Source organism: Schistocerca cancellata, chromosome 3 (assembly GCF_023864275.1).
Source record: "Schistocerca cancellata isolate TAMUIC-IGC-003103 chromosome 3, iqSchCanc2.1, whole genome shotgun sequence".
Classification (NCBI taxonomy): Eukaryota; Metazoa; Arthropoda; class Insecta; order Orthoptera; family Acrididae; genus Schistocerca; species Schistocerca cancellata.
This window is the reverse complement of record NC_064628.1, coordinates 98,130,950-98,155,781: the sequence shown is the minus strand read 5'-3', so window position 1 is coordinate 98,155,781 and position 24,832 is coordinate 98,130,950. Positions and strand designations below refer to the sequence as shown.

The window sequence follows — 24,832 nt, the reverse complement described above, 5'->3', positions numbered from 1 at the left end:
GGTTGAACCTCTTGTCTGCAACTGTCATCAGTGTGAAAAACAGCAAGCGGCTCCCCCAAACCTTCTCACCCTGGCCGATGCCCTCATGCCCGTGGGGTCAGGTTCGCGTCGAATTCGGCCCCTTCCGGGATGCAACTTGGCCAATTATCCTCAATGCATACTCTAACTTTCTGTACATATTCAACTGTAGGTCCACAAATGCAGAGGCTATAGTTGCAGCGCTCAGCACTGTTCTCGCTACTGAAAGACACTCTCTCATGCTGGAGTCAGGCAAAGGATCACAATTTTGCTTCCAAGTTTTCGAAGAGTTCTGCCACAGAGATGGCAGTCAACACCTTCTGTCTCCACATTTTCACCCTAATCAGTTGGTGAGGGTGAAAGACTAGTGCCAACTTTTAAAATAAAGATTAAAAAATACATGACCGATGCTCCTACAAATACAAAATCTACAATTTTTTTTAAGTTCCTACAGATCGACACCAAGAAGGGAGAGGAGACCAGCGAAACTCTTCCACGGCTATTAGCCCCGCAAGCTCCTCTGTCTCATGCTGCCAACACCTGTGGGGCCATCCACAGCACTGTCTCCATGCTTCCAGCCAGGCACCAACAGGTGGTCCTGGGGCTTCAGACAGCAGGATTCCGACAGACGTCCAGCAGCAGGGGGTACACCTCATGTTCTCTTTGGCCGTGGAGGATCTTGCGGTGACATGCCATCAAAACCAGCTTTACTTGTGGTGGGAGACCCAGCTTCCACCATCTCTGAGCCCTTTGGTTAACACACATCCAAGGTGCCGCCACCTTTCATTTCTCCTGCGCCAGCCCTTTTGCTACCTCCCCTCCTGCTCCCAAGCTTTCCTGTTTTCTGGTTCTTAGGCCTCCTTGTCAATCTCAGCCATGCCCTCACCATCTTCTGTTTAAAGGCCACCCGAGATGGCCAGATATCAAAAGAACATCAGGCTGTAGCATTTGTCCCAACGGCACTGCCCCCAACACTGCAGCCTTCCACCCTTGCCAGGTCCCAACATGGAAATGCAGTGGCCTCCGCTAACAATGTCAGAGCCACCAAGACTCTGAGAGTGGGGCCAGGTGGGGATCTCCCACCCATATGCTCCCATACATATCAACCAGCAGCTGGTAAAACCAGAAGGGCTGTCCAACACCTGAATACATCGGCCTGGTTCGCATTGCTCCCCTGGTGCCAGGCCAGGCAGAGGTCAACTCACTGAAATGCAGCTTGCGGGTTCTTTGTGGAAGAAAGGGATGTGGTAACCCACTGGGCTACCACCTAGAAGTCAGGCAGCAGCTGACATTCTAACATCGGCTACCGACACAAGGTTGGCACATATGATGCGACGGTCACTCCGTCCCCACTACTGCAAAACATGGCCACCAGGAGGAGACATCATGGCTGAGCGACAGCACGACACCTGCGTGGGCACCTCCATGCACCACCTGTGGCACGCCATCCAAGTATGCCATCTGGTGATCACCCTGTCTGCTCTCACTCATAATGCTATCTACTGTGCTAGCTAGAGTTGTACTGTACCTGTCTTGGCATGTGGCTATTATATACATTGTATCCATTGTGAATTATTGACCTGTGAGATCTCTTGTTCTCGAGGTGTCGTATCATATTTTTATGTCAAGAATTACAATAATATAGAACTAAAGAATGGCAGGTGAGTGATATGACAGACCAGCTCAATCAGTTTGGGAAAATGGAGGGAGCATATGAATCAGTGCATGGATCATTTGGAAAAGAGTGTGGAATAAGTATTTAAAAAGGAATGGGTGATTGATTATAGATTACAAGCTGTGGAGGACAATACAGTTTACCAGATACAAGTTACAACATAAAATATTCAGTCTGCTCAAGAAGGGCTGCAAAACAATAGCACAACAGCTGTGATTGTAAGAATAAAATAACTATGAAAGTGTATTACAATGATGATGGTGTATCAGTTCTCAGTGACACAGTGTGACCCCAGCTGGATCAGGTAGAGAATCAGATGAAGGCAATGGCTTGTGGGAAATGTTGCATTGAAAGAAATTGGCATCAATGAAGTTAAAGTGTTGAGGGATGAGCAACTGAGGTCAAACACAGATTATATTAAAATTAAAGTACTGAATGAATCATGGAGTAGAACAGTTTGAAAACAGTCTACACATAAATGAAATAATTATTCATATTTATAGTAGGCAGGGGAAGATGCATGAAAAGAATCTAAACACCTTCTGAGTCACCAGTGACAAATGGTTAATTGGCAAAAAGAAGTTTCACTGAAAGTATTTCAATCTGGTTTCATTTCTAAAATTCTTTAAAGGAATGTTACCTGAATTTTGAGACAAAGAATCAGATTTGTTATGAATCACCTAGAAGGTGATCAGAATAGTGGAAAATATTTCACCTACATAAATTTGAAACATGTGTCTAATTTGGCTGCACATGGGGTATAGAGGATCATCAAAATATTGGTTGGAAAGAGCCCATATGTAGCTCAGGTTGTGAAACAACATTTTATGAAGACATCAGAGATAATTGAGATTGGTCGTGTGTGGCAATCAGCTCATGCATGGTACTATGGAAATTGCCCAATGCAACACTATGTCTGCTGATGTGTAGCACAGATTATATTAGTTACAGTGAACTGCAATTCACCATCTTGAAGAGAGGTACTATATAAGTGACAAAGTGACACATTCATTAGTTACAAAGCCAAAAAGTTTTCTGTACCAGGATTTCAGTATATAATAAATAACAACTGTAATTATATGTTCATGAAAGAGAACAAATAGTCAGGTTAAAGCACTCATCAATACACATTGATTGAGCTATCTGTATGTTTGACTACATACATAATTAACCTGTGAGAGGCAATTTACTCAGTCACTTAATTAAAGTTAGCTTAACTAACGGACCCAAACAGAAGCACAATCAGCATGGTAGTATGTGTTAGCCAAAATTTACACACTTCACTTACAACATTTAGAATAGAAGTTTTGTGCGCTTCATTGCCAACTGTAATTAATTATTCAGAATTTTGTATATTTTGGCCTGTAATTTAAATGTGATTAGACATGCTTTAATTTAAATTACAGCAGTGAAAACAGCTTAACATTTCCTGGAAGACAGTCATGCCATACATGTGTATACAATTATTATTCAAGGAACAGCGAGCAAAGACTGAAAACTGATCACTGCAGTTAAAATATGAATAGATTTAAATTAGATTTGTTGGAAAACTCCCTAATGTATTATTGAGCTGTAATGCAAGAGTGTAATTTCAATCAGGTTTTTGGCATGCTTCTGATGACACATCAGGTTTCATGATTGGATTTCTGCGTAAAAATATGTAAATAAGACTACTAATTTCTCTCAAACTCGTTAAGTGACGTAGGTCCTTGAGATTTCTGACAGTAGGAAGGGGGGGAGGGGGAGGTACAGAACTTATAAAAGGTGGCAGTCATTTGCTGATGCTTAAATGACACTTGCCTCTGTTACATTACATGTGAACTGTGCTAAAAGCACTTCCATGAGGACGACTGACGTTCTTCAGAACCTCTGATTTGATCATTAAGCTAATAACAGGCCACTGGTATCCCTTGGGCTGTGGAAGATTTGAACACCAAACGTCAGTTGTTGAATACTTGGCAGACAATCATACATAAAGTGTCAAATTCTCTGCCTGCACAGCAAGTAAAGTTTCATAGAGTCCATGCAAAAGCTTTTCAAATGCTTCCATTCTTTGCCAACACAAACTTCAGAAAAGAAAGGTAAATGCACACATTCACATAAGCAAGCACACTGTGTGCACACAAACTGCTATCTCCAGCCGCTCTGGCCAGACTGCAACTGTTGAGGGGAACGGAAGCAGTAATCTGGAGTGGGGGAAGAAAGGGGGGGAGAGAGCACCGTACTGGTTGGGGGGGGGGGGGAGAAGATAGCTGTCTGGCAGAGCATGGAGGGACTAGAAGGCTGCCAGGTACAGCATAAGGAGGCTGTAGGAGTGGGGGAGCAGGAAGCAGAAAAAAAGAGAAGCAGAGAGGAGAAAAGACTTGTGGGCGTGTTGGCAGTGAGCAGCACATAGTGAGGGGAGGGGATGTGAGTTGGGAGGAAGTGATATGACAGAGGGAGGGTGTGAGAACAGTAGGTTATCATAGGTTGAGATCGTGATAATTTTGTCATAAGGATAACTCCCATGTGTGCAGTTCAGAAAAGCTGGTGGTAGAGAGCAGATAGCATGTGTTGTTAAGCAGCCATTGAAATCAAGCATTTATGTTTGGTTGCATGTTGTGCCACAGAGTAGTACACTTTGCTCTTGGCCACAGTTCAGTGGTGTACATTCATCATGGGTTGTTAGTTGTATCAATATAAAAACCTGTGACATGGTTGCAGCAGAGCTCGTGTATGACATGGTTGCTTTCACAGGTGGCCTGGCCTCTGATGGCATAGGATAAGCCTGTGGCAGGACTGGGACAGGAAGTGCTGGGTGGTTGGATTGGACAGGTCTTCCACTTGATTCTTCTGTAGGATATGGTCCCTCTGTCAAGGGGCTGGGATTTGGAGTGGCATACGAGTGGACTAGGATGTTGTGGAGATTGAGTGGGCAATGGAACACCACTTTAAGAGAGGTGGACTGGATCTTGGATACAGTGCCCTCATTTCAGAGCATGATGATAGGCAGAGCAATGATGAAGGATGTGGTTCAGTTACAGCAGTCCGGAGTGGTACTGAGTGACAAAGGGAGTGCTCCTTTGTAGTTGGTTCTTGAGGGGTGGTTGGAGAATTGAGGCTGTCTGCCAATATGGTACAGGAAATCTGTTTTTAAATCAGGTCTGGCGGATAGCACTTATCTGTGAAGGCCTTTGCAAGGTGGAGTTCTTGTCACTGCAGAAACACAATCCCAGAGGCCAGGCTGTATAGGATGGGTTTTCTGGTGTGGGAGAGATGGCAGCAGTCGAAATGCAGGTAGTGTCGGTGGTTGGTAGGTACAATGTGGACAGACGTGTGGATACAGGAGCGTGCTACGGAAGCCCCCTCCCCCCCCCAAACCCACCCCCAATGACTTACCTGTAAAAATTCCTTTCACTGGATCTCAACCCTTCTTTTACAATGACCTTTACCTTTCCAGATTTCAACAGTCACTATTCCTTACACATCTGGTGCTGCAAAAACACAGTTCCATGGCACAGGCATCCCAGAACCTCTTTTGCTCCCTCCACAAGATACCACTACTGTACAATCCCTACTATATACGTCACATCTCTGAAAATTAATCCCTTGCTCCTTCTAATAATTTCCGGGTATGCAGCCAGATCCCGTCGACATTCTGCCACGATATTTCGGCCCAGAGACGTCCGGCCATCATCAGGTGAGTACACAACTACTGAAGAGCCCAGGTGCAGTCGCGGTATTTATGCCGAATCTCGCGCATGTGAAATGTACTGGCATCCTACAGCGCATGCGTCAGGTGTTGACATGCGCAGCATAGCCGAGTTGTACGTGCTGCCCTCGGTGGTGGAAATAAAGGTTCATCTAGTCATTGAGTATCGAATGACACTGTCGATTCCGCTGTGATTGTATAATTTTAATAACAGGATTCCAATTTTTATCCAGCTGAAAGCCGTTGTCACGATTTATAAGATTATTGGCAAGACGTATTTCCACTGATTCCTTGATTAAGGAATCCCAAAAACCGGAAACCGGGGATAAAATTTTTGTTACATTGTATTCCATTGAATGTCCCAAAGAAATACAGTGCTCTGCTGCTGCCGATTTTGACGGTTGCCGCAGACGGGTGTATCCCTTGCTCTCCAGCACCTGGAAGTGCATTCCAGTTACCACCGCTGTAAGTTATCCAACCTGCCAACATCCAGCTGCTGCCTTGGGGGCACTACTATCCAATCCCTATCCTACCCACAGTGTTCCTCCTCATCAACACCTCATAAAACCCAGACCCTGCCTAGCTGATCTTTTCAATTTGCCACACCTCTCAAAACTCCTTATCAACAACACACTAAATCCAGAGTTGAAACAATCCCCAAAACATTAGTGTTGCACCAAAATCTTCAGCCCTACAGCTACAGAAAAAGTAAGGTTAGAAATCACATCGAAATGTTTCCAAAGTACACATCACATTACAGTAGAATGCACAATCTGAACAAGTCCTACATAACCTCTGTTCATTCGATTGCTGGAATGTATTGTTTGTACTGTAAAGATCTTAAAAATACAGATGAAGTCCCAGTGAAACAACATGTGTGTGAAACCATTTTCAACATTGAATATAATATTGGTTTTAAATTGCTGTCTGGTGATACATGTCATATTTGTGATTCTGCTAAAGCATGTAATAACACCAAATCCACAGACATCAAACTACACCTTGAGAAAGCTCAAAATGCATATAGTGCTCTGAAAAGTGAATCAAATGAGTCAAAATAGGATGGTAGTGATGCACTCGTTTTGTGCATGGACTTACAACAAGCATTGCCAGTACCATATACTTCGACCAGCAAAACCATATACTTTGACTGAAACAGTTTTTTATAAGAAACAACCCTGGACATATAATTTCTGTATTCACCATTGTAGTGATAAGAAGGTAGTGATGTGTGTCTCGTCTGAAAATGTTGCACCTAGATGGGACGATGAAGTTGCTAGCTGCGTTTTAAAGGCTTTAGACAAGGTGAAGGAAGAACGTCATCAAAGGCTCATCATTTATTGATTCATGTGCTGGACAAAATAAAAACCATATTATCCTAGGTCTGTGGTTGTACTTCCTAGATAAAAAATATTTTGATGTTATTGAGCACAAATTTCTCCTCCTTGATCTTACGTTCCTGTAATGTGACAGGGATTTTGGAGTTATTGAGAAGCTGAAAAGAAAGACACAGGCTGTGTACACTCCAGCTAAATGGGCTGAACTTATAAGAAAGAGCAAGAAAAAGAACCCTTTCATTGTGGTTGAAATGAAGAAAGATGACTTTGTATCTTTGTCATCTATAATGAACAGTACATCAAATGTAACATTACCTCCAAAACCAATGGTGTTTAGATTAGTGAGTGGTGAACATCCTGTATACGAGATATGTCCGCAAAGTAAGTTCTGTTTGGTTATATAATACAAATATGTACAGATACAGAAAAAATATTTATTGTACAAAAATCTACAACTGTTAAACTACTTTTCTACATAGCTTCCGAAATTTTGTAGGCACTTGTCACAGCGTGGCACAAGTTTTTGTATGTCTTCTTCATAGAAGGTTGCCGCCTGTGTATTCAACCATGAGGTAACATGTTCTTTCAGCTCGTTGTCATCGTAGAAGTGTTGACCACCAAGGACAGATTTTAGGTGTAAGGAGAGACGAAAGTCGCTAGGAGCAATGTCCGGGCTGTACGGAGGATGATCAAACGTGTCCCAGTGAAATTCCCGTAAGAGTTGTTTGGTCACATTTGCCGTTTTCTTCATCATGCACTTGATCAACTCCTTCATTGAACAGTCTGACCCATCTTCTGACCATTGAATCACTCATAGCATTTTGCCGTAAACCTCGCAGATTTGCCGACGAATTTCCTTTGGTTTAACCTTCTTTGCATTTAGAAAATTAATTACAGATCTGATTTCACACATGGCAGCATTTTCAACTATGGCTGACATTATAAACAAACACTACAAAGCACATGTCGGCAGCAGCGATCTGAAAATCTTGAGGCAGAGTAACTGCCGCGCATGTTCGGAACTGTGATTGTAGCGCTGCCGCGGATAGAAATAGAAACGGAACATACTTTGCTGACAACCCTCGTATATAAAATATTCACATAATCAAACTGAGAAACCTGAGTGAGTTAGTTTACAGAAGTGTCATAGGTGATTTACAAAGCTTGCAGATTGCCAGTTAGTTCCTAAGTCTCCAAATGGACATCAAATTAAGGCAGCAAAGTTCAAGGACCTTTATAGCTTACTGCAATTTGTGCCTCCAATATATTCAAGTTTCTATCAGTCACTGATAAGTGACAATGGTACAGGAAAACATGGATGAGGAGTTTGACTATTAATAACATGTTATGTAATATGTCTACGTGTCAAGGATTTCATTTTCTGTACTTTAAATTGTAATAAAGTGGCCTAATATTTAATAGTATTCACAAATCACCACTTAGTTGCTGTAATAACTGTTGGTTATCACAGCAGGAGTTCACATTACTATACAAAATCATATTTCCTTAATGCCCATTTTCTGATAACATACTCTGGTGGCATGTGCCCCTTTTCCACTGGACCCCTCATTTATCAGTTTAGTTCTTCTCAATGTTCTTCCAGGACACTGTAACACACCGAAATCTGCTCCTAATTTAGGGAGGGCCCTCCATAATACACAAAATTTTAAAACTGGCACCATATATCACATATCAGAAATTAGTGAATTTACTGCCACAAGACACTCTGACTGCCTGCAAAACAATACATAAATCCACCAAACCTAACAGAAATTACAGAGCTATTTGTTTGACACCTTTTATTCCACAGCTGAATTTTTAGTTTCATATTAAAGTCCTATGTGCAGTAAACATGCAAATGCATTTTCGGCCACTATTAAGATCTATGAAATATATTTCACTTTGGATGCAAGCGAGTACAGTACAGGCCCATCAAGGACTCTATTTTGAAGCTCTATATTTTCCAAAATATCACTAAACTTGATTATTTTCATTCTTACATTAAAAATATGACTGATAAACGAATAGAATTATAAACTCATCAAGTTTGTACCCCATATGTTCAATAAGCACCCCTTGTCGCAAATGTCCACCAAGCGGTAATCAAGTTCATTCCATATCTTACGTACCGACGTACATGTATGTCAATGGTCATTACAGCAGCATTGACGTGTTCACTGAGCTCTTCCAGTGTGCTCTGCAGTGGAATTTCATAAACACAGTCCTTAATGTAGCCCCAAAGAAAAATTCAAAAGTTGTATGTCAAGGGACTGGAGGAGGGGGGAGAGGGGGAGCAAAAGGAAACAGGGCTCCATTATCTTCACCACTATGCCCAATCCAGCAATACATAAGTTTGTCATTTAGGTAGTAAAAATTATCAGTGCTCCAATAAGACGATCCCACCTTGTTGGGATATGAAATTCTTGGAATCAGCAGTCAGACAACAACAACTGTAACATCTCAAGGTAGGAGGTACATGTTACAGCCTTCTCACAGAAGGAAAACAGCTCACACGGCTTCATATGCGACGCTGTACATAAAGCATTTACTGCAGGAAAATCTCATTCGTGTGACACAATTTCATGAGGATTTTGAGTGCTCTGTGCTCTCATACTGTGACAATTGGCCTTTCCACATAAATGGAAGGTTGCTGCATTGTTGACTATCAGCCTGAAGTGCTTGCTGCAATGTGATGTGAAGTTGAAGGCATCGGCCATAATCTTCCAGTTCTAACTGTTCCACGAGTGCAGACAGTACTGTTTGACATGTAACCTCTATCAAAAAATCTTCCACAAAGATGGTATTACACATTCATGGGTTACACAGGACCATTGATTTTTATAGACTGCATATCACCCTCTCCATGGTTGCATCTGGAACACTTAGTCAACCAGTACTTTTTTGTTGACAGCGACAACTACTGTCTCTAATTTTTGATACTAATGCACAATACTCTGTTTACATGGCAGTTCTTTTCCACGATTCCTTGACGGCATGCTATACCGTTGTAAATGAAAAACCTCTCGCATATTCCAACACATGAAAATTCTTTTCTTGCTTTGTCACCATCTTGTCGAGGCACTGTACTTGTAAGCCAATTGATAAGCATAATGAAAACTCAGTGAGTTAGCGATTTTAGTGATGTGTCATTCATATCTGTGCATTAATACTTCAAAAAAATATATAAATCTGAAAATGAATGGATCAGTTATAGTAGCCTGTACATTAATACCTCAGCTTCAATTAAGAATAAGTTCCTTTTGTAACATCATTACTTTCATAAAGTGTTACAATATAGTGTTTTACACATTTTGCCCCACATGTACAAAATTAAAAAAGAAAATCTATTTTCAGTAATAATGATGAAATTGGTTCACATATAAATGGCATACTGGGTAGTTGACAGCACTGTTGGTTATAAAGGAAACAGGAAGTAAACTCCAGCTTAGTGATCTCCATTTATTTTCACAATGCTAATAAAATCAGAGAGAATTATCGTCTTAAAAATAAGCTACAAAGTGGTTTTAGTGCTGTTCAGTAGACAAATGGTATGACCCTTTGACTCTTGGAAAGAGCAGTTTATGATTATCAAAGCTTTGAAGAACAAGAAGCAATATTTTTAAGAAACTGTACTAGGGAAAATAGATTACAGAACTTACTTGGAAAACAAACATACCAGTTTGCAGCAACTGTTTAATCATACATATGTAAACATTTAGAAACAGTATTATAAAATGGTGTAACTAGGCTGTATACTACTGACAGTAATCTCACCATAATTTTACTTTAAATTTATTGAAGAATGTTACAGCAGGAATTATGACATATACTGGCTGCTTTGAACAGTTTTGCATTAAGGGTGATGCAGCTCCTGTTTGTTATGCATATATTTATTGATCTCACAACTGTAAACATCTTTCTGTGTGCTGACATTCACAAAAAGAGGAAAGGTCAAATATTCAAAAGCTAAGCAGCAGTATTTGAGAGGCACACACTCAAAAGAGAATGAAAACTTTGCCACCCATCAGAATGCATCCTTCAATGGTCTGGAGTGTGCACACACATGCACACAGTTTTCACTCTCACTTCCTGGGTCTCTGTGTGACAGTTTTCGCTGTGTAATGCAATATGTTAGCTGGAGGGTAGGTTGCTTCTCTCTCTCTCTCTCTCTCTCTCTCTCTCTCTCTCCCCTCCCCCCCCCCCTCCCCCACCTTCCCACCAAGTTGCCAAGTCGGTATCCACCTACGCTGTGTATGCCTCATACACTATATGACCAAAAGTATGCAGACACCCCCAAAAACATATGTTTTTCATATTAGGTGCATTGTGCTGCCACCTACTGGCAGGTTCTCCATATAGTGACCTCAGTAGCCATTAGACATTGTGAGAGAGCAGAATGGGGCACTCCGTGGAACTCATGGACTTCGAACGTGGTCAGGTGATTGGGTGTCACTTGTGTCATACGTCTGTATGAGAGATTTCCACACTCCTAAACAACTCCAGGTCCACTGTTTCTGATGTGATAGGGAAGTGGAAACAAGAAGTGACATGTACAGCACAAAAGCATATAGGCTGACCTCATCTGTTGACTGACAGTGACCGCCTACAGTTGAAGAGGGTCATAATGTGTAATAGACAGACATCAATCCAGACCATCATACAGGAATTCCAAACTGCATCAGGATCCACTGCAAGTACTATGATAGCTAGGTGGGAAGTGAGAAAACTTGGATTTCATGGTCGAGTGGCTGCTCAGAAGTCACACATCATGCCAGTAAATACCAAATGACACCTCGCTGGGTGTAAGGAATGTAAACATTGGGCGACTGAACAGTGGTAAAACATTGTGTGGTGTGACCAATCACGGTACACAATGTGGCGATGCAATGGCAGGATGTGGGTATGGTGAATGCCAGATGAATGCCATACGCCAGCATATGTAGTGCCAACAGTAAAATTCGGAGGCAGCAGTGTTATGGTGTGGTCGTGTTTTTCACGGAGGGGGCTTGCATCCCTTGTTGTTTTGGAAGGCACTATCACAGCACAGACCTACATTGATGTTTTAAGCACCTTCTTGCTTCACACTGTTGAAGAGCAATTACGGGATGACGATTGCATCTTTCAATGCGATCAAGCACCTGTTCATAATCCACGGCCTGTGGCAGAGTTGTTACACAACAATAATATCACTGTAATGGACTGGCCTGCACAGAGTCCTTATCCGAATCCTATAGAACACATCTGGGACATTTTGGAACGCCGAATTCGTGCCAGGCCTCACCGACCAATATCGATACCTCTTCTGCAGCACTCCGTGAAGAATGGGCTGCCTTTCCCCAAGAAACCTTCCAGCAATTGACTAAACATATGCTTGTGACAGTGGAAGCTGTCATCAAGGCTGAATTCCAGCATTACCGAGGGAGGGTGCCACAAACTTTTAAGTCATTTTCAGCCAGGTGTCCAGATACTTTTGATGACATAGTGTACCACTGACCGTGTCTTCTCTTTTGTTGGTTACTGAGTACTGGAACTTCACCAACAGACTACTTCTATACACAGTACTAAATACAACTTTCTTCTTTTGTAAGCCACATGCATGTAAGAACATCACTATACACCCAGAAAACACTTCCAACAATTCTCTGTCTCTTGAAAAGTATATTTCAACAATATTTACAACAAACCAAGTTACAGCAGCCCTACCCTCGAACCTCGTTTTTGTCCTGTGACTTTCTTATGCATTGCTATGGGCATCTTCTTCCATGAAGGCCAATGTAACTCCAAGGTACAGATCTTCCGTATGGAGGAAACATTAAAAACAGCAAATGTAGCCAAGGGCGAGCTGCCACCAGTGTCGCCCCATATAGTAGCAACACCATCTCCCTTAACAATCAATCAACATGTGCGTGCAGAAAAACCCCATGCTAAACACGCATGTCCCACTTCCCAAACTGTATTACTTACTTAATGTATCACTCATCATTCCTAAATATACTGTGCAACACACTACTTCAACCAAGTGACTCTAGCAAAGTTTTAGTTCTATTTTAAGTGTGCCTTTCAATGACTTAATGCCTCTGATGTTCAGTCAGTGGTCTCCTTTACTCCTAAATATTTGAATCCTATCAGATCTTTCATACTTATTAGTAGTGTCACACAGGTGTTTGATCAGCACAGAGAAGAATAAGTGCAGGAAGTTCATATTCATAAATAAAGTAAACTTAGAAACATCCTCATATCACAAACTTATATGATTTATATGAAAGACTATAGCACTACTCAACTTTTATTCTCAACACATATAATGTACATGATATGCACATTACTCTATTCAAATTTTATGGAATGGTCAAACAATTCTCAGGGCTCAAGCTGCAATACATACCCCAACTGTCGTGAGACACTCTCTAGACGTTCCACCATGCCTTGAAGTGAAGTCACCTTAATGGAGTGTTGCAGTGTATCCAAGCACTTCTGCAATTGGCTCCGTTCCACGCTGTCTATTGCATATCTTTTTTCCTAGAACCAAGTTACACACCATAATGATGCAACACCACAAAACAGGATCAACTCACACAGTTTATATATAATTGAATCCGAGGAATACGATGTAAAGAATGTACCAAATAGAAGTAATAACTACAACCTCATTGACTTTCCTTCTATAGAAGCAGTCATAGTTTGTGTTAGTGCACCACTCCCCATGTTCTTCTTCATCATCATAATTACTATAATCAACATACTTCAAAATTCAAATTCAGCAACTTAGCCACTACTAAAATGGCACAATTGTCATAAGCATCTTGTAAAATGTTTTATTATATACTTAAGCTTCAGGTCACTCAAATGGTATCATTACCAATTTTGGTGGGACCGATGGCCCTAGCAGTCTGATCTCTTCATTCCCACAAACCAACCAACCAACCAATTTTGGCTTATTAACAAGTCATGATAAGATGCAGCTACAAGCAGTAAAGATGATGGCTGCCTGTTCACGCCATCTGCTACCGTACGAGTGCAGTCTGATACTCACAGATCACTCCTACATGTGGACATCACCCATCCTGCTCCCAGTTGCATCTGATGATGACGTGGTAGTAAGTCAAAATCCATTCGAATATCAAACTAGATCATAACTACTGGATCAAGTCTGCAGGGTGGTGACAACTTTGTAGCGAGCCAAAACTGGCAATGATATCCTTTGAGTTTTCTGAAACTGAAATATTTAATAAAATCTGACTTCTATTGTTAATTTTCCCATCAGAATTAAATAAGGAAGCAGTACACTAACACACAACATATTTGTAAGTCGTCATTAATCGAGGATATAAATATTTATCCAGTAGTGAGTGGTCTCTCTGACCATTAGGTACTACTAAGTACACAGTAAGTAACTTACCTCATCACAACGAAGTGGTATCACAGAGAACAGTTAAAGAAACTAACGAAAAGACAACAGAAAGTTTCAGGGTAAACCACATACGAAGCTGACTGGACGGCGATGTGTATAATTTTGATAGATGTCAGTTTTAAATTTAATATAAAATCAAAGAATGGAAAATCCAGGATTGAATAATGACAATATTGTGACAACGATCATTGCTACTTACCATAATGTGGAAATGGTTAGTAGCATACAGACATGACAAAAAGACTGCTAAACAATAAGCTTTTGGCAAAAGATCTTCTGAATTAGACTACACACACACACACACACACACACACACACACACACACACACAGAGAGAGAGAGAGAGAGAGAGAGAGAGAGAGAGAGAGAGAGAGAGAGACCAGGCTGCAAGCAACAGTGCTTGATGGGACAAGCCATCTGGTCAGTGGGATTACAGAGAAGACTGGGTTGGAGAGGAGGATGGATAGCACAGTGAGGTGGGGAAGATAAAGTACTGCTTGTGGGAGCATACAGAGACGAGGTGAAGAGAGGGTAAGGCTGCCACGTGCAGTCGGGAGGTTAGGTGGAGGGCAGTGGGGCAGTGGAAGAGAAGAGAAGTAAAAATATTGTGGGTGCATTGGTGAAATAGAAGGCTGTGTAGTGCTACAGTGGGAACAGGGAAGGGGATTGGTGGGTGATGGACACTGATTAACAAAGGCTGAGGGCAAAAGCTTACAAGAATATAAGGTATATTTCAGGAAGAGTTCACAACAGCGTAATTCAGAAAAGCTGGTGTTCTTAGGAAGGATCCAGATGGCACAGGCTATGAAGCAGTCACTGAAATGAAGAACGTTGTGTTGCACAGCATGCTCAACAACTGCGTGGTCCAGCTGTTTCTTGGTCACAGTTTGTTGATGGCCATTCATGTGGACAGACAGCTTGTTAGTTGTCATGTCCACATAGAATGCAGGACAATGGCTGCATTTTAGCTTGCAGATTACATGACTGGTTTCACAGGTAGTCCTGCCTTTGTTGGATAGGTGACGCTTGAGACCAGACTGGAATACGTGGTGGTGGAAGGATGTATGGGACAGGTCCTGCATTTAAGTCTATTACAGGGATATGAGCCATGAGGAAAGGGGTTGGGAGCAGAGACTACATAGAGATGGACAAGGATATTCTCTAGGATCGGTGGGTGGCAGAATACCACAGTTGGAGGGGCAGGAAGGATAGTGGGTAGAGTGCTCTTCATTCCAGAGCACAAAGAGAGGTTGTCAAAACCCTGGCAGAGAATGTGCATCAGTTGTTCCAGTCCTGGGGGGTACTGAGTCCAATGGGAATGCTCCTCTGTGACCTGACAGTGGGACATTGGGAGGTGGTGGGTGACCCGGAGGGATTAGACACAGGAAATTGTTTCTGTACAAGATTGGGAGGCGTAATTATGGTCTGTGAAGGCCTCAGTGAGGTTCTTGGTATATTTAGAGAGGGACTGCTCATCACTATGGAAGTACAAGTCCCGGGTGACTAGGCTGTATTGAATGGACTTCTTGGTATGCACTGGGTGGCAGGTCTGAAAGTTAAGCTCTTGTTTGTTGGGTGGTTTGTTTTAGGACGTAAAAATAACTGAGGTCATGAGTGCTCATGTCATAACCTTAGAACATCAATAAGTAAAACAAGTTAAAAGCGACTATATATTAAGCCCAACCAATGGAAGAAAAGAGCTAAAAACAAGGACTTCCCCTTGGCAAAGGTCCACAAAATACACCACAGAGACGACAGAGGTAACTAACTAAAGATTACATGTCCTTTGCCATATTGCTATGATGGATAAAAACTAAAACACAATCAACAGCTGCATGTTGATTGCTAAAATGACTGATAACTCAGACAGCAAACATAGAGTGGAATATAAGTGGTTAAAAAAAGGGCATTGAATCAGGAAATGGCAAACCATCAAAGGCTGATGACAATGAGCACAATGTGCTGGGGGATCACCACTTAACAAATGGCGATGGCTAAAAAGACAGTGCCCAAAACACAACATAGCTAAAATTATCCCCTTGCAACAAGAGGGCTGAGAGAATGTTGGCCAAGTCACTGGGGGAGGTTTCATTCCCCTGAGCTAGTTCCCATGAAGAGAAGACTTCCTGTGACTTTGGTGATGCCAAAGTAACACCATCTGCCGACAGACGGCAACATGGAGATCATCCAGAGGAATGGAAAATCTAGCAGGCCAAGGTAGGAGGACTGCAACCTTGGCAGCAGCATCAGCAGCCTCATTTCCAGTCAGACCAAAGTGACCAGGAATCTACACGAACATCACAGTGGCTCCATCAACAGTGAGCAAAGAGAAATTTCTTTGGACCCACTGCACTAAGGGATGGACTGTGTACAGAACAGAGAGGGTCTGAAGGACACAGAGAATCAGAGCACATGACACACTGAAAAAGCCTGTGTCGCCAGATGTACTGGGTGGCTCGATAGATGGCAAAGAGCTCTGTTGTAGAAATCAAGCAGTGTGCTGGAAGCCAGTAACAAAAAAGGTTGGTGCCAATGTCGAAGGCACATCCGACACTATAGTCAGTCAGAGCTATCAGTGTACACGAAGGTCCTATTACTAAGTTGCGTGCAAAGGTCGAGAAACTTACAGTGGTACATCGAATTCGGAGAGGTGTCATTGAGAAGTGAAGGAAGACCAAGATGAAAACAGGTCACTGCACAAAGCCGAGGTGAGAAAGGGTTCACACCTATCGGGAATGTACCAAGTAGCTAAAGTGAAGCTGCCAGAGCAGTAGCTGAAAGCGAACTCTGAGAGGTTATAAAACAATATTTGTCTATGGTTCATTTAAATTTTTAATTTTTTTTTTTGCTTTAAAATTTTTGCATATTGTTACTATATTTTCCATACAAGTAAAGTAAAGTGTACTATACGGGAGATTGAAGTTCTTTGCATTGCATGTGAGTACCGTATGTAAAATACTATGTAAATTGTTTATTATGTTAAATAATTTTCTGATGACCTTTTGTATTTAAAAATATTTGTGTGTATAAATTGTTCATGTAAATGTAAATTTGACAATTTGAGAAGTGGTCATGCTTAGCAACAATATAAGAAATAAAATTTGTTTAAAATGAAAGTGGCTCTGGTGAATGGAAAAGGTGGCAAGGGTGAATTGGCGCACTACCTAGAGCAAGCGCGGGAAGTAAGACACAGTCTGTAGGCAGCAGTGATTGAGGCAAAACCTTTGTGGAGAAGGAGAAGCTTTGCCAGCAAATTCGCACAAAATGCCTCGGATGGAGACTTCAAATGCATTACGGCATAGCTGCGAGTTGTTGGGCTACTGTATGTAGATAGACCGAGACCAAGAAGAGAAACAGACTTACAGGCCGTACTGTGACTGTTCGCCACATCCAAGCCTACAGCCACCACATAAGACTTTTTATAGTAAATTTACTTTTGTACAGTGTCAACCATTAATCTGAATTGCTTTAATAATCATGCTTGAACTTTAAAGAAAGTAGTTCACCCTGTTATTTCATCCTAATCATACACCTACATAGGGTTCCTTCCTAATGTTTGATGAATCTGAGTATCCTATTTTACAGACTTATGAAGTGCCAAGTTAATATAAAGAGGCACCATTTCAATTGTTTTTCGCGTTTTCATAACAACTGCAAAGTGCTATAGTAAAGTGTGCTTACGTAAAATTCAATCAGACTAGCCAAGTTACTAGACCCTGGTAAATGACTATACAGAAATAGTTCAAAGAACAATAGCTTTTGAAAGTAAATTCCAGTGAGAAAGGTGTTTTCTTGTAGTGAAATGATCAGTACAAAAGTGTATGTGCTTTAGTATCTAAGTATTTTAGTATGTGAGTTGTTTATTATAGAAAATGCTTTTCTGTATGTCCCCCCTGGCCAAATTTTTTTAGCTTCCCTGAAGTTATCTACTGGGCTTTTTCTCTTTTAAAAACGTAATGTATGAGGGTTTAATAGTTGCACCAACATTGTTTACATGGAGTAATATTAATTTGAAGAACCTAATTAAACAGAAGGAAGAAAGTAGGCAAAATTCATACTTCTGCTTTTCCAATACTTCACTGTTTCATTGCCTGGATAGGCTGGTGACTATTAGTACATGTTTTAAACCACTAAATGAACTTGGAACTGAGTTGTCCTAGCTTTAGTATATTATTCATATTGCATTTCTATTTAACCACTGGGTAAAAGTCTAGGAAAAGAATTGAATAGTCTGATTTACTTATCCATTAGACACAGTCAAGGGTAACTCTACTGATTAGCTTTTCCTATTAACAAGACCATCCTCCCATAGTGTACTTTATTTGGAAACTAAACTAAAATTTAGTAAGAGGGTTATACATGGCTTTTTCAGTAACAGGAATATTTGTTCTGTTGGGGTATAGTATATGTGAGAACATAGAGATAGGTTTTTTTTGTTATTTAGGGAAAAGCATACTAAATTACAACAGTAATCATAGGGTTATAAGGCAACAGAGAAGGGTGCGCCCCATACTGGCGGTCAAGGGAGTCATCAAACAAGGGAGTATAGGATGTGTGGCTGCGCACGGCAGTAAACAGTATGCGTACGTACTGAGGAGAACACCACACTGGTATGACAGTGGTAGTTCAGCAGCTTCTACATAGAGACTAGTGCAAAAGGCGTCAGTGGCCAAACATATTCCACGATGGTGTATTGTGTTAATATGGCGTAAGATGGACGGAATGTAGATGAAAAAACGAAACATCCATAGTCTAGTTTCGAACGGACAAGGGATCATTATAAACGCAGGAGGGTGGTCCAACCCACTCCCCAGGATGTACTGCTTAGGACATGTAGGACACTGAGGGACCGGGTACAGCATGTGGCCAGGTAATACACATGGGAGGACCAAGGAAGTTTCCTATTAAGCATGAGCTCCAGGAATTTTGTAGCTTCAGCGAATGGAAGAGCAACATGCCCAACATGTAAAGAAGGTGGAAGAAACCCACTGCGCTGTCAAAAATTCATACAAAGAGTTTCATCAGTGGAAAAGCAAGCAAAAGCCATTGTTGATGCTCCATGAGTATAGATGATGGGGACACTGCTGAAGACGCCACACAAGAAAACAAGTCCGTGAAGACTTACTATAGATGCAAAGTCATCAACGGGAAGGGAGCCATAGATATCTGGTGGGAGACAGTCTGTAATAGGATTAATGGCTATAGCAGAGGATGACGCTCGGGATGGAGCCTTGAGGCACACTGTTCTGCTGGATACAGGTGTCCAACAAGGCCAAACCCACACGTACATTGAAAACTTTGGCTTTTAAAAATCCATGATGAAAATGGGGAAAGCGGCCTCAAATGCCACACGTGTACAGAGTATGGAGGATACCAGTCCTCCAGAAGGTGTCGTAGGCTTTCTTCAAATCAAAAAACACGTCCACAGTCCGGTATTTCCGCAGGAAGCCATTCGTGACATGGGTTGACAGAGTGATGAGATGGACAACCGCAGAGCAGCGTGCATGAAATCCACATTGTGCAGTGGTTAGTATATTGTTGAGACTGAAGCCACATACCAACCGGGCATGAATCATACATTTCATCATCTTGCAAACACAGCTGGTGAGAGAAATGGGGTGGTAGCTAGAAGGAAGGTATTTGTACTTACTGGGCTTAGGTAGGGGTATGACAGTAGCTTCACGCCAGCATCTGAGAAACGTTCCATCTGCCCAAATGGGATTGTACATATGAAAGGAGAAAGTACTTGCCCGCAAGAAAAAGGCGCTGCAACATCTGAGTATGAACATCATTCAGCCATTGGGTGGAAGATCGCATGGTCAAGCTCCTTCACAGTAAAGGTGGCACTGTAGCATTCACGATTCTGAGAGGAGAAGGATATCTCCTCCTCCATTTGTTTCCGAATGAGGAAGGTGGTATGATAGAGGGTGCAGCTTGAAATCTATGCAAAATAGTGGCCCAAGGTGTTGGAGATAGCAATAGGTTGGCTGACTGATTAATTGAGGGGTTATGGGACTAAACGTCAAGGTCATCAGACCCACAATTCCAAAGTTACTCGTGGAAGAGAGAGGGTCTGCTATAAGTGGACCGATCCAGTCAGAGTATTCAAACTATAAAACAAGGAACTTAAGACACACACAGCAGAAGGTACAAAAGGGTAGACTAAATCTAAAAACTGGAAAAACACAGGAATAAAAGAGTGGTCTTTCCATGGGGGAGTGTTCATGGGTCCCAGCACGAGAAAACATGAAGAGAGGCCCCAACCACAACCACCCTGCCCTGCTCCAGGAATAAAGCAAAACATTATGTCTGAAAATAAAAACCAGTTTCACGGAGGAAACTGCAGACCACTTCAACCACCTATAAATATAAATTGTCTGCTAATATTAAATTTAAGGAATCTGAAAGACTATACTTAGTATGAATGACCAAAAGAAGGGGACATTCCACAAATATAGAGGATAGTGTCAGTCTAGCTCCACAACTACATTGTGGGGGTCTTCTGTTATGAAAGAGGAAACAGCGGGTGATGCTGGTATGACCAATGCGTAGATGGCATAAAACAATGGACTCCATCCAAGCAGAGCAGAAGGAAGAGCACCAAATTACAGCAGTCTCCTAGATTGTGCGTAATTTATTATTGACAGTAGTAGACCACAGATGTCATTCCACAAAGAGAGATTTATGTAAATCCGCATATCCACAGCTGGAATTATGAAAGAGAATGGGGAGTAAGTATCTGCTTCTCTAGCCAAGCCATCAGCCAGTTTGTTCCATGTGATGCCCACATGACTTGGTACCCAGGGAAAGACAACTGAGGAGGTGGCACGGCCAAGGGCAGAGAAAATATCAGGGGTAGCAGAGACTGAAGGGTGATGAGGGTAGCATCGGTCAATAGCCTGCAGGCTGCTCATTGAGTCGGTACATACTAAAACACTGTGCAGAGAGGCATGAGTAACAAAATGGAGGGCCCTGTTAATGGCTAGCAGCTCTACTGTGAACACACTACATGATCCCAGCAATAAATGGTGTTCTAAGTCAGCAGGAGACATGAAAGCGTATCCTGCCTTATCTATCATCTTAGAACCATTACTGTAGAAGATGGTGGCACCCTGGAACTCTGTGAGGATGGAATGTACGAAATGCTGGAAGGGGTGACAGAGACCTTAGGACCCTGGAAAGGTTGGTCCTATCCGTGGTCTAGGCACCATCCAAGCAGGGATTTGGGACGAAATAAACAGGGCACATTCCAGTGAGTGGAGGTAGACATCCCGACAGAGGGAAGTGAGACGTATTCCAACCGACAATCCCGCCCATGGGTGGTTATCAGGAAGGACATGCCTTGTTTGCAAAGAGGACAGGGTACACAGGATGGCCAGGGAATCAGTGAATGGCGATTGCATATGAAACCAGGAGTTGGCGCCATCATTCCCCGCTTCTGTGAGAAGACTGTCAACAAGTGCAAAATGCACCAATAGCCAGACGCACCCCACAATGGTGAACAGGGTCAAGTATTTTCAGAGTGGAAGGAGCCGCTGAGTCCTAAACCTGACTTCCATAATCTAGCCTGGACTACATCATAGTACGGTAACGATGGAGAAGAGTAGCATGGTCTGCACCTCAACATGTGTTGGCCATGACGCAGAGAGCAGTAAGATTCCGCATGCATGTAGTCTTCAGGTGGCATATATGGGGCAGCCACATCAGCTTTTTATCAAAAATAAGGTCCAAGAAACGGGTCTGTGCTACAACATCTAAGAGCTGGTCATCAAATTGAAGTTTGGGTTGTGGGTGTGCTGTGGATTGACAACAAAAAATGCATGACCTGTGTTTTGGAGGGGAAAAAACTGGAAGCCACGGGAGATGGCCCATGCAGAGGCCCATTGGATGGCACCTTGGAGCCGGCACTCAGCAGATGCTATCGAGAGGGAGCTGCACAATACGCAAATCCTGAATGAAGTACCAACTTGAACCGGAAGAGCTGGTGGAATAAAAACTTGAGGATAGAAACCAGGAGGAGGCCGCAAAAGCCCCAGTCGTGGAAGTTAACTAAAATGTGATGGCGCCAAGCCGTGTCGTATGTCTTATGTAGGTCAAAGAAGACTGCGACAAGGTGCCAGCGGTTAGTAAAAGCCTGTTGGATTGCTGTTTCCAATATGAGTCAGTTGGAGATCATCCCTCCTTGAAGCCACATTGATACAGGAACAAAAGGCCCCAAGCTTTGAGTACCAAGATAATCAGAAGCTAACCATCCTCTCAGGCAGTTTACAAAGTACATTTGCCAGACTAATCGGGCAGTAGCTGTTGAGAGACAAGTTCTCCCCGGGCTTAAGGAGAGGAGAAACTATACTGTCTCGCCATTGCAAGGGGAAGGCACGCATGAGCCAAATGCAGTTAAAGGGCCCGAGTTGATGTTGCCTCTGAGTAATGTTCAATTGTTGGATCATCTGGTTGTGTATGGAATCTGATTCTGAGACTGTGTCAGGCAAAGAGGCAAGAGACTGCAAGAATTCCCATTCAGTGAAGGGTTCATTAAAGGGTTCAGCTTGGTGAGGGTTGAAACAGAGGGGGCATCTGTTCAACTTAGCGTTTCTGTCAGAGAAAGGTAGTAGGATAGGAAGAGGACACCAATTTTGTCGCAGTGTGTCATGAGGTACGAGGGCTATCCACAAAGTACATTACGTTTTGGAATTAAAAATAAATAAAGTATTGGAAATTTTTTTTATTATATACAGATGAAAGCCACACTTAAATACTACTTTTCTACATAGTTGCCATTTAAATTAAGGCACTTATCGTAGCAATGGACGAGCTTGGAAATTCATTCGTCGTAAAATTCGGCCGCCTGCGCCTTCAACCACGTGGTTACCTCTTCTTGAAGCTGTGCATCGTCATCAAAACGCTGCATAGCCAACCACTTCTTCATTGCTGGGAATAAGTGGAAGTCGCTTGGTGCCAGTTCGGGACTGTGCGGCAGATGAGGAAACAACTCCCACTTAAAAGATTCGAGAACTTCACGAGTGGCATTTGCCGTGTGGGCCCGGGCGTTGTCGTGAATCAGCAAGATCTTTGAGCCCAACTTTCCCCTGCACTTGTTTTGTATTGCTCTTCTGAGGTTGTGCAGAGTTTGGCAATACCTTTGAGAGTTTATTGCAGTGCTTCTTTCCAGGAAATCCACAAAAGTCACACCTTTTCTGTCCCAAAAGACAGTCACAATCACCTTCCTTGACGACATTGTCTGCACGCATTTCTTGGGGTTTTGGGGGGAATTTGTGTTCCCCCACTGCATTGACTGGAATTTTGTCTCGCAGTTCACATGCTTAACCCATGTTTCGTCACCAGTAACGATGCAATCGAGTAATGAGTCGCCATCTTTCTCGTAAGCGTCCAAAAACGTTAATGCTGCAGCCATTCGCTGATTTTTATGAATCTCTGTCAAGATTTTTGGTATCCATCTTGCACAAAACTTGTGGTAACCAAGCTTTTCGGTAATGATTTTGTGCAACAAACTTCGTGAAATTTGTGGAAAACTCATAGAGAGTTCCGTTATTGTGAAATTACGGTTTTCACGGACCGCGGCATCGACTTTTTCGACAAGTTCGGCAGTCACTATGCTGGGTCTTCCACTTCGCTCTTCGTCGTGAACGTTAGTTTGGCCATTTTTAAATTTTATGACCCATTGACACACTCTACCTTCAGTGATTATGTTGTCTCCATACACTTCACAAAGCTGCCGATAGATTTCTATCGGTGTACAGTTTTTTGCAGTCAGAAACCTTATTACAGCACGCACTTCACACTTCGCAGCATTTTCAATTAACGCTGACATTTCAAACCGTCACAGTAACTCAACGGAGTACAGCACGAACCTCTCACTAGCACGGCAGGATGCCAACTGAGCGGCGGAATGCCATGACACCAAGATGGCCGCGCTAGCCCCACCCCTAACGGACACAAACGAAAACGTAATGTGCTTTGTAGATAGCCCTCGTATTATGCAAGGACCAATGGATCGGCACACAGAGCACCTTGGAGGGCAAGACCATGGACAGTGGATTGTCACTGGCAGCCAAGACGACTCAAGAGCTTAGACCAAAATCTGCGATGAAGTGACACATGTCTCCAGGGAGGAAACATAGAACCCCTAGCATTTATTTTTACTCTGCTTAATAAGGTAGGGAGCCTTAGCACAGAGACACTTAAAATGAGGAGGTTGGTCTGTGAAGTGTGTTGTTTAAATTGTTGCAGTGCCCAGTGATGTTCCTGGACAGCAACTGCTATGTCCTTGGTCCACCACGGTACCGGTTGATGACGAGGGGGACCTGAGGATAGGGGGACAGCAGTGCCACGAGCATGAAGAATAGTTGCAGAGAAGCTCTGCATGACCGCATCAATGCAGCTTGTGAGACAGCTGTCAAAGTGCGCAGCAGATGTATATAAAGACCAATTGGCTCTGCACAATGCCCAATGTGGAAGCGTGTCTGCCTGGTGGTGGCAGGGGAACAAAAATCTCATCGGAAAGTGATCACTGTCACAAAGATCATCTTGGGGTGAACAATGCCGGGAAGCCACGTGAGCAGAGGAGTAGATTGTGAGATCGATAGCAGTAAAGGTGCCATGAGCAGCCCTGAAGTTGGTAAGGAAATCATTGTTTAGCAGACACAAATCAAAGTCTTTAATAAGTTGGTCAATTATAAGAC

General features: G+C 42.5%; 1 protein-coding gene across 1 annotated transcript in view; it reads right to left on the bottom strand.

Annotated features, from left to right (window-relative positions):
* Positions 1-24,832, bottom strand: part of LOC126177099 (mediator of RNA polymerase II transcription subunit 1-like) — a 208,641-nt gene that overhangs the window by 168,033 nt on the left and 15,776 nt on the right. The window contains exon 3 of the mRNA XM_049924359.1: positions 13,107-13,240. Within this exon, the coding sequence (XP_049780316.1) occupies positions 13,107-13,240 (134 nt within the window). The remainder of the gene's footprint in view (positions 1-13,106; positions 13,241-24,832) is intronic.